This window comes from Manis javanica, chromosome 16, assembly GCF_040802235.1.
Source record: "Manis javanica isolate MJ-LG chromosome 16, MJ_LKY, whole genome shotgun sequence".
NCBI classification, from domain to species: Eukaryota; Metazoa; Chordata; class Mammalia; order Pholidota; family Manidae; genus Manis; species Manis javanica.
Window position 1 is genome coordinate 53,124,443 of NC_133171.1, and position 10,516 is coordinate 53,134,958.

Sequence of the window (10,516 nt, forward strand, 5' to 3'; positions counted from 1 at the left end):
CAAGGGAAACAAAAGCAAAAATGAACAAGTGGGACTATATCAAACTAAAAAGCTTCTGTACAGCAAAGGATACTATCAGTAGAACAGAAAGACATTCTACAATATGGGAGAATATGTTCATAAATGACATATCTGATAAGGGGTTGACATCCAAATTATATAAAGAGCTCATGCACCTCAACAAACAGAAAGCAAATAACCCAATTAAAAAATGGACAGAGAATCTGAACAGACACTTCTCCAAAGAAGAAATTCAGATGGCCAACAAGCACATGAAAGATGCTCCACATCGCTAATCATCAGAGAAATGCAAATTAAAACCACAATGAGACATCACCTCACACCAGTTAGGATGGCCAACATGCAAAGGCAAACAACAAATGTTGGCAAGGATGTGGAGAAAGGGGAACCCTCCTACACTGCTGGTGGGAATGTAAATTAGTTCAACCATTGTGGAAAGCAGTATGGAGGTTCCTCAAAAAACTAAAAATAGGAATACCATTTGATCCAGGAATTCCACTCCTAGGAATTTACCCTAAGAATACAGCAGCACAGTTTGAAAAAGACAGATGCACCCCTATGTTTATCACAGCACTATTTACAATAGCCAAGATATGGAAGCAACCTAGGTGTTCATCAGTAGATGAATGGATAAAGAAGATGTGGTACATATACAGAATGGAATATTATTCAGCCATAAGAAGAAAACAGATCCTACCATTTGTAACAACCTGGATGAAGCTAGAGGGTATTATGCTCAGTGAAATAAGCCAGATGGAGAAAGACAAGTGCCAAATGATTTCACTCATCTGTGGAGTATAAGAACAGAGCAAAAACTGAAGGAACAAAACCACAGCAAATTCACAGAACCCAAGAATGGACTAACAGTTACCAAAGGGAAAGGGACTGTGGAGGGTGGGTGGGAAGGGAGGGATAAGGGAGAAAAAGGGCCATTACATTAACACACATAATATAAGGGGAGAGTACAGGGAGGGCTGTATAACACAGAGAAGACAAGTAGTGATTGTATAACATCTTACTACACTGATGGACAGTGACTGTAATGGGGTATGTGGTGGGGACTTGATAATGGGGGGAGTCTAGTAACCATAGTGTTGCTCATGTAGTTGTACATTAATGATACCAAAATTAAAAAATTCAAAAAAAGACGTATGCACCCCTATGTTTATTGCAGCACTATTTACAATAGCCAAGAAATGGAAGCAACCTTGGGTGGGAAGGGAGTGATAAGAGGATTAAGGGGCATTATGATTAGCACACACAATGTAGGAGGGGCACGGGGAAGGAAGTACAGCAACTATGCTGATGGACAGTGACTGTAATGGGGTATGGTGGGGACTTGATAATAGGGGGAATGCAGTAACCACAATGTTGCTCAAGTGAAATCTGAGCATAAGGTTGTATATCACTGATACCTTAAAAAAATTATTCAGATGGTAAATTTTATGTGCATTTTACTGCAATCAAAAATAAAGCTTTTAAATAGTGCAAAATATATAGTAATCATAATCGTTTCATATTTTGGTATTTTTGCAGTTCTGTTTCTTCTGTCTGTCATTTTTGCTGGTTCTCACTCACAGTGCCCTGTTTCTTCTGTGCTTTTTCTTTTTAACTGTTTAGTAGTCATTGTCCCTGAAAAATGACTGATAGAGATTCTTTGAGGACCAGCACAAAGATGGATTTCTCCAGAGAGGATTTGAGTTTGCTTCTGCCAGGCACTTAGAGACACTTTCAGTTCAGGACTGTTTTAGACCTTACACTTAACAGTTTTTTTTTTAAATTCCTCATGTATTTTGGGCTACGAATCCACAAAAAAGTCAATAATGGTTACAGTGTCTCAAGGAGAGTTTTCTCCCCATATGTTCAGAAGTTATACAGCCCTCCCTGTACTCTCCCCTTTCCTTGTCATCTCTTAGGAGAAAGATGTGGGATTCTTTGATTTACCTTTAATCATAGCTTTTTGTGGGACCACAACTAGTGGAGGGAAGACCTTCTAATAGAGTCCTCACCTTGGTGGACCCTGAGCTTAGTTTTTTTTCCTCCTTTCCCTACTGAGCTGTCATGATGAACTTCAAATTTGCCCAGACTGGCAAATACCCTCAGAGCAAAACTGACTTCCATGGTTGCTTACCTGTCCCAGGTCCTCATCTCCCATATAATTTACCTCTAACCTCCTACCTTGTCAGCATCTCTGTGCCTCTAAGAATATTTTTAAATGATTTTATCCTGCATTTTTAGTTGTTTTTAGCAGCAAATTGTCCCCAATAGCCTAACCAACCAGAAGTCCCTCTACTTTACCTTCATTTCCTTTTCACTGATTTCTGCTGTTTTCTTCTTCCTTTTTGTTGTTCATATTGTTGGTTTTCCCCACTAACTTCTTGAGTTGAACACTTAGCTCACTATTGCTTTTTCTTTGCTATTATCAGATAATTCTATCCTAAGGCTCTAAATATCCCTTGATGTACACCTTTCAGGGTATTGTTGTGACATGTAGTGGAGAACTGATTGCTCAAAGCCAGTTGGTGCCCACTTGTTTTCATCAACTCCTCACTCCAGCAGGGCTATTGTGCTGCCCTGGTTTTTCTCCTGAGACTCCTGCACTCAAGGTCTGAAAAAGTGCAGCCAATCGTCCTCATCAGGATGCAGCAATGGTTGACCAAGGCAATACTAGAAGAGGTAAGAGCATAATTTAAATTATCCTTTTCTAGTCAGTGTTTTCTAATACTGGCTACAAATGAAAATCACTGGGAAATTTCGAAAAAGACTGAGGTCTGGGGCCCACCCAGAAAATGTTCTAATTGGTGTGGAGTGGGGCATGGGCATGGGTACTTCCAGCGATTCTAATGTGAAGCCAGGGCTGAGGCCCACCTCTCTGCGTCGTCTGCTCACGGCCCCCAGCCCCGGACTACATCATCCCTCCTCCCTACTCACACTCCCCATCCATTTTAAACAGGCTTCCATCTTCCCAAAGCTTTTACTCCCTGGTTTCCAGATCTCTCTCTAGCATTTCTCCAGGGTGACTTGGGAATGAGGCAGACACCCTATGCTGGCGGGACCCAGGATTCTCTCTCATGTTGTTTGCCTTCACAGGAGGTCTCCACATGAAGCAGCAGCACTGGTGCGGGATGACCCCTAGAACGGGCACCGTGTTATCAGGGGTCTTTACCATCATGGCCACTGACATGTACCTCATCTTCGAACAGAAGTACATAAGGAGTGGCAATTGCTCTGTGATTAACGCTACGGACGAGGGTGGAAGTGCCCCGATCAATCAGTTATTCATCTGCTGGAGTTGGAATATCGTCCTCTTCCTATCATCCATCACCATCACCATCATCATCAGCTGCTTCCTCCTATACTCAGTATATGCCCAGGTGTACCAGGGCTTGGTGATCTACATCTTCTGGATCCTTTTCTATGAAGCTATGAACATTGTGCTACAGATCCTTACCAACGGTAATTCTAGTATCAGAGAGGTCAGAATCACGCGCTGGTTTGGCTTGGTGTCCCGCATACTCATGCACTGTTTCTGGATATTGTTTGTCATCACCAATGCCTACATAATCTACAAAAGCCAAAGCCAGGGCAAAAGAATTTCCTACAACAGACGTATTTCTACATGCAAGGAAGAGTTCCTACTGCGGAAACAAAAGATAATCAGGTCTACCCGCCACTATCATGAATAATGTTGGCTCTTTCCTCTCCCGAGAACCGTATCTCCCAGGTTCTTGTGGAAGTTCTGTTTCCATCTCTTTGGTCTTTGGGGATCTGTTCAACAAGTAGAGACCCTATTGCCACCCTTTCGTGGGAATGCGGAGAAAAATATGGTTATAATCTCAACAGGAACACCCTGCTCATCTAGAGTGCTTAGTTAAAGGATAGTGTTATTTGTCAAGCACCCTGAGTTTCTCCCTTTCCTAGTTGGTACCGCCTTGTTGGTCAAAATGAAGAGGGTAAGGAAATGCAATCAACTCCCAACCCGCGGCTCTCTAACCCTGAGGCAGGCAAGTCTGTATTTATACCTCAGATTGCTGCAGCACAAAGGATACTGTTGGTGTCTCAGGGGTAGCTTTATGCTGTGCGTTTCCCCTGTGTCTTTTATGCTATATTCCAGATAAGTCAAAGAATAAAAATAAAGAAAAATCATTCTTCATTTTCTGTCTTGAGTCCTTCCTCCCCCAGATTTGTCAAAGAGCACGAGAGGCACTTGGTTAATCAGAAGGTACCCATTAAACTTTTCTGCATCTGTCACATGCTGCTAATGTAGGAGGATATAAACGAGTAGGAGCTGTGAGATCTCACTCACCTTGAGGATTTTACAACTTAGTGGGAGAAATTAAATCATGGTCTATGAACCAATTAGCTGACCATATAAGACAATGCAAGATTACACATCACAGATCAACAAACTTCCCTCCAAGTTCAGTTTCCAAGGCTGTCAGAAGCAGTTTAAACCAGGGGAGACAAACTAAGCAAACTTCTACTTCAAACATTAGACATTATAGTGTTTTATTTAATAGCTTTCTTGAGATGTTAATTGACATATAGTAAACTGCACATGTTTAAAGTATATAATTTGATAGGTTTTGACATAGGTATATCCCACTGAGCCATCAACTCCAGTGAATTCATGAACATATGTATCCCCCTCAGAAGTTTCCTCCTACTCCCTGCCTCCTACCACTGTGTGCACCACCCCACACCATCACAAGGCACTGATTTGCTGTCAGTACATATTATTTTTCATTTTCTAGAATTTTACAGAAATAGAATCATTCAGTATGTACTTGTGTTTTGTCTGGCTTCTTTCATCAGCCTAATGCCTTTAAGACTCATCCATGTTGGTGTGGGGGATCACGGGGAGAACAGTGTAGCACAGAGAAGGCTCATAGTGGATCTCTGGCATCTTGCTGCACTGATGGACAGTGACTGCATTGGGGTAAGGGTGGGGACTTGATAATATGGGTAAATGTAGTAACCACATTGTTTTTTCATGTGAAACCTTCATAAGAGTGTATATCAATCATACCTTAATAAAAAATTTTAAAAATAAATAAATAAATAAATCTGTGTAAAAAAAATAAAATAAAATAAAAATAAAGAACATTCACTGAAAAAAAAAGATTCATCCATGTTGTTATGTATATTGATATTTCATACTTTGTCGTTGAGTAGTAGCCATGGCATGAATGTACCAGTTTGATTATCCATTTGCCCACTGAAGGATATCTCGTGGTTTACAGATTGGGGCAATTAGGAATAAAAACGCTATAAACATTTGTGTACAAGACTGTATGTGGACTTACAATTTCACTCATCTTGCACAAATACCATTTCAACTTTTTAAGAAACTGGCAAACCTTTTTACAGAGTGGCTGTATCCATTTTATATTCCCTCTGGCAGTGTATGTGAATTCCAGTTCCTTTATATCCTTGCCAACAGTTATTCCAGACAATAAATTTTTCCTTTTAGCCATTATAATAGGTATATAGTGGTATCTCACTGCGGTTTTAACTTGCATTTCTCTAATGATAAATGACAATGAGCATCTTTTCATGTACTTACTTAGTATGCTTAGATATTTTTTGGCAAGGTATCTGTTCAAACTTTTTGCCCACTTTTAAAAATTAGGGGCCTTTTTTACATGGGATTATTGGAATTACTTACATTTTCTTTATCAGATATATGATTTGTAAATTTTTTTTGCAATTTGGACCTTGTCTTTTCGTTCACTTAACAGCAACTTTTGAAGAACAGAGATTTTTCATTTCAGTGAAATCCAATTTTTTTTTTAGATAATTATTTTTTATTGAAGGGTAGTTGACACACAGTATTACATTAGTTTCAGGTGTACAACACAGTGATTGAACATTTATATACATGATAATTCTAGGTACCAGCTATCACCATACCAAGTTGATACAATATTTTGACTATATTCCTTATGCTATACATTACATCCCGGTTACTTATTTATTTTACAATTGGAAGTGTGTGTGTGTGTGTGTGTGTATATATATATATATATATATATATATATATATATATATATATATATATATATTGTGTGTGTGAGGGCATCTCTCATATTTATTGATCAAATGGTTGTTAACAACAATAAAATTCTGTATAGGGGGGTCAATGCTCAATGCACAATCCTTAATCCACCCCAAGCCTAATTTCGTCAGTCTCCAATCTTCTGAAGCATAATGAACAAGTTCTTACATGGAGTACAAATTCTTACATAGTGAATAAGTTACATGGTGAACAGTACAAGGGCAGTCATCACAGAAGCTTTCGGTTTTGCTCATGCATTATGAACTATAAACAGTTCAAATATGAATATTCATTTGATTTTTATACTTGATTTATATGTGGATACCACATTTCTCTCTTTATTATTATTATTTTTAATAAAATGCTGAAGTGGTAGGTAGATACAAGATAAAGGTAGAAAACATAGTTTAGTGTTGTAAGAGAGCAAATGTAGATGATCAGGTGTGTGCCTGTAGACTATGTGTTAATCCAAGCTAGACAAGGGCAATAAAACATCCACGGATGCAGAAGATTTCAGTGAAATCCAATTTATCAATTTGTTATTTTATGGCTTATACTTTTGGTTATTACATTTAGGAAATCATTGCCTAACCCAACGTCATGAAAGTTTTCTATGTTTTCTTCTAGAAGTCATAGTTCTAGGTTTTACACTTATATGATCCCTTTTGAGTTATTTTTTATATATAGCTAGTGATAAAAATCAAAGTTCCCCTTGTGCTCCCAGAAATCCCATTGTTCCAACATCAATTGTTAAAAAGTTTATCTTTTCTCTACTGAGTTTATTTTATGTATATATATATATACACACACACACGCCCATAACTGTTCCTGGACTTCATTTTATTCCATTGATCTATTTGTCTATTTTTATGCCAGTGCCACCCTATTTTGATTATGGCAGCTTTATAATAAATCCTTAAGTCATATCCCTCCATCTGCGTTCTTTTTCAAAATTGTTTTGGCTATTCTAGATCCTTTGCATTTCCATATGAATTTAGAATCAACTTAAAATTTCTCTTCAAGAAGAAACCTGCTGGGATTTTGATTGATACTGTTTTGACTCTGTGGATCAGTTTGGGGAGAACTAACATCTTAACAATATTGAGTCTTCTAATCCATGAGAACAGTATCTCTCTCCATTTACTTAATTCTTCTTAAATTTATCTCAGCAATGTTTTCTTGTTTTCAGTGTACAATCTTTCACATATTTTGTCAGGTTTATGTCTAAGTATTTTATATGTTTGATGTTATTTAAACTATATTATTTCTGAAATTTCAGTTCCAGTTGTTTGTTGTTAGCATATAGAAATACAATTATTTTTTGTATATTGATCTTGTATCCTGCAATACTGCCTAACTAATATATTAAGTCAAGTAATGTTTTTGTAGATTCAATCAGATTTTCTGCATATTCAATCATTGTTGTCTACAAATACAGTTCAACTTCTTCCTCTTTTTGCCTTATTACAGTGGCTAGCATCTCCAGTACAATGTTGAGCAGAAGTAGTGAAAAGGGATATTTTTGTCTTGTTCCCTTAGATTTCCCTTAGAGGGAAAGCAGTCTTTCTTCATTAAGTATGATGTTAACTATAGGCTTTTTCATAGATGTCCTATATCAAAGTTGAGGAAGTTCCCTTTCATTCCTAGTTAGCAGAAGGTTTTTAAAATTAGGAATAAATGTTGTATATCGTCAAATGTTTTTCTCCATGGATTGAGATAGTCATATAGTCTTTATTTTTTAAATTATTAATACAGTAAATTACATTGATAGGTTTTCAAACGTTAAACCAACCATGATATTGCCAGCATAAACTACTTGGTCATGATGTATAATCCTTTTTATATATTGTTGGGGTAGATTTGTTAAATTTTGTTTAGAAATTTTGCATCTGTGCCATTAAATTGTACACTCAAAAAGGGTTAAATGGTAAAACTTATGTTATCGAATATTTTACCAAGAAAAATAAATTGCTACTGACAAAAGAAAAAAGAAGAACATTTGGGGTTGGTGGAGTGAGTGAAGAGATGGTGGAGGGAGACTGATGGCAGCCTGAATGTACTTGACAGGACTGAGCAGGAGCACTGTTCCAGTCATCTCAGAAGGAGGCCACGCCAGGTTGTCCCCCACTGGAAACACTTCAGCCAGAGGACTGCATGTGTTCCCCTCACGTGTGACAGCTCCTCCCCCCTCCCCCTCCCCCCTCACAGTGGTGGCATGCCAGTGCAGTGAATGAAGAGGAGGGAGCTTTGTTCTGGAGTTCTCTGAATTGGGAGCTGGTCAGAAGGCAATTTTGGCTAGGCGGGCTATTTGCACTGGGACTCAGCCTATCCTAGTCTTGGGCCACCGATAATCAATGCAACCTCAGCAGGGGCTGCTTTGGCTCTAGGTTTCTCCACCCTAGCTGGAGCCAGCCTCTAGAGTTCAAGTCTACCCTAGGTTGAAGCTGGAGGCCTGCCTGCCAGGACTGCCTGTGTGACTGTGAATTATCATTAAGATATCTTCGCTCTGGGAAGAGAAGGCAGTAAGCCTTGGATCCATAAATCTTCCCCCATTCCATTCACTGCTGGCTAAACTCTGTGATGGGACAAGTCTGGGAGCAAAGCAGAGAAGCTCCATTTCTAAGGGCTTGGAAGGAAAGGAAGGGGAGTCCAAGGGAGGAGCAGAGATGATTCCAGACCCTTGAGGAGACAGGCTAAAATTTTCTGACTTCAGAGAAACAAATATCCTAAATAGAAGCCCAGAATTGACTCTGTTATTATTCCAGATATAAGAATTTCCTAATTCCCACGAGCCTGCCACCAACAGGAGCACCCGTTTTGCTGCCTTAAAGCATAGTTGCCATGGGAGCAGCAGAGCTAGAAGCCACCTAAGGAGTGTCCCGGGCCAGTGAGGCCCTCCTTTCCCAGAGACACAGTCATCTACAGCTAGTTATGTCAGTCAGAGCAGAGATCAGACCCCATGCCCCTTCACTTACAGCCCATTGCCTGTCCATATGCCAAGTTTTTCTCTTCGCTCCCCCGTTTATATCTAGTGGTTCGAGGAATTTGTCTAGGGTTTGCTAAGCCGTCTTGTCATGTTATCTCCATAATTTTTTTTTGCTTCAGGTGCTCTGATGAAACAGAACAAAATGAATAACAAGATGTTCTCCTCTGTGGTGGGCATCTTCTCCATCTTCAACACCATCCAGTTCCTCCTCATTGACTTGAACCAAGTTATATACATTGACTACGAGGAAAACTTCAGCATCTACATGGACACAAACTCTGAAATAGTCTTTTGGGTGATGACCCGCAAGAAGATCATCAACATCTGCCTATCCATCGTCACCATCACAGTCAGTATCTTGCTCCTCTATTGCACCCGCATGAACTACTACATGGGGCTGCTGTGCTATGCCATGTGGATCATTACCTATGAGCTCATTAGCTTCTCCATGGTCCTGCTCATTAATGGGGTCATCAGAGAACAGTTCAAGGAGCTGCGCTACATGAACTTGATCTTCCAAATCTCCCGCATGCTCCTGCAGTTCTTCTGTCTGCCCTTCCTCATCAAGCATACATATACCCTTTACAAGGGTCCCAAGATTTTAAGCAAGCAAGGCCATCGCAGACGCTCCTCTGTCAATACAGGTGACTCGTGGTCACCTGTTGGGCCGAGAGCCTTGCACTACCCAAGTTAAACTGAACTGTGCCAGAAAGAAGAGAGAGAACAACAGTGCTCCCCAGCAGTGGCTCCCCCTTTCTCTGCCTGCCTTGTGTTGAAATGCTTGCCTTTTGGGGACTCTCAAATTTTATGCACTTAAGAGCAATTCTTGGGGGAGGAAGGGGTGCATAGATCAATTATTGTACATGGGCTTGTTTGTGACTTAGTGTTTTAATTATATACTGCTTTTGTGCTTACCTAACCATCTCATTTGTGTATGCTCTTGTCTCTCATGGTCCCCTCCTCTCTGAAAATACATAGTTTCTAATTTTACTCTTTTGGATCCCCCACTGATGCCTGGTTCTGCTGAGTCCCTTTGGAACAGTGCTGTCCAATAGAACTTTCTGTGCTGTCCACTATGTACATGCGGCTATGAGCACTTAGAACAAGGCTATTACAATCCAGGTATCATATTAAAATTTTTTCCCATTGTAACTAATTTCAATTTCAATCGCTGCATGCAGCTGGTTTGTGGCTACCATACTGGTGAGCAGAGTAATCTGAAGCTTATTTTACTCCTGCATATAATCGTAGAAAGAACACCTCTCCAGGTTTATGCATCACACTGCTTCCCTCATGTTTTCAGAAAGCAGGTTCTCATATTGGTTCATAGCATGGCAAGAAGAATCCCCATTTAAAATTATAGAATTTCTCAATTTAATCACTACTGAACTATGGATTAGACAGTTCTACCTTGTAGAGGGCTGTTCTGTGCACCATAGGTTGTACAGCAG

The 10,516-nt window shown here is 39.6% G+C and overlaps 1 protein-coding gene across 2 annotated transcripts in view; it reads left to right on the forward strand.

The window, feature by feature from the left end:
- Positions 1-10,134, forward strand: part of LOC140846744 (putative transmembrane protein 217B) — a 32,490-nt gene extending 22,356 nt beyond the window's left edge. Inside the window, exons 2-3 of one of the 2 annotated variants that reach the window (XM_073224370.1) lie at positions 2,496-2,697; positions 9,185-10,134. In XM_073224370.1, coding sequence (XP_073080471.1) covers positions 2,670-2,697; positions 9,185-9,759 — 603 coding nt within the window. In that variant the 5' untranslated portion in view covers positions 2,496-2,669 and the 3' untranslated portion in view covers positions 9,760-10,134. The remainder of the gene's footprint in view (positions 1-2,495; positions 2,698-9,184) is intronic. The other variant, XM_073224369.1, reaches the window with a different exon arrangement.
- Positions 10,135-10,516: the final 382 nt, after the last annotated feature.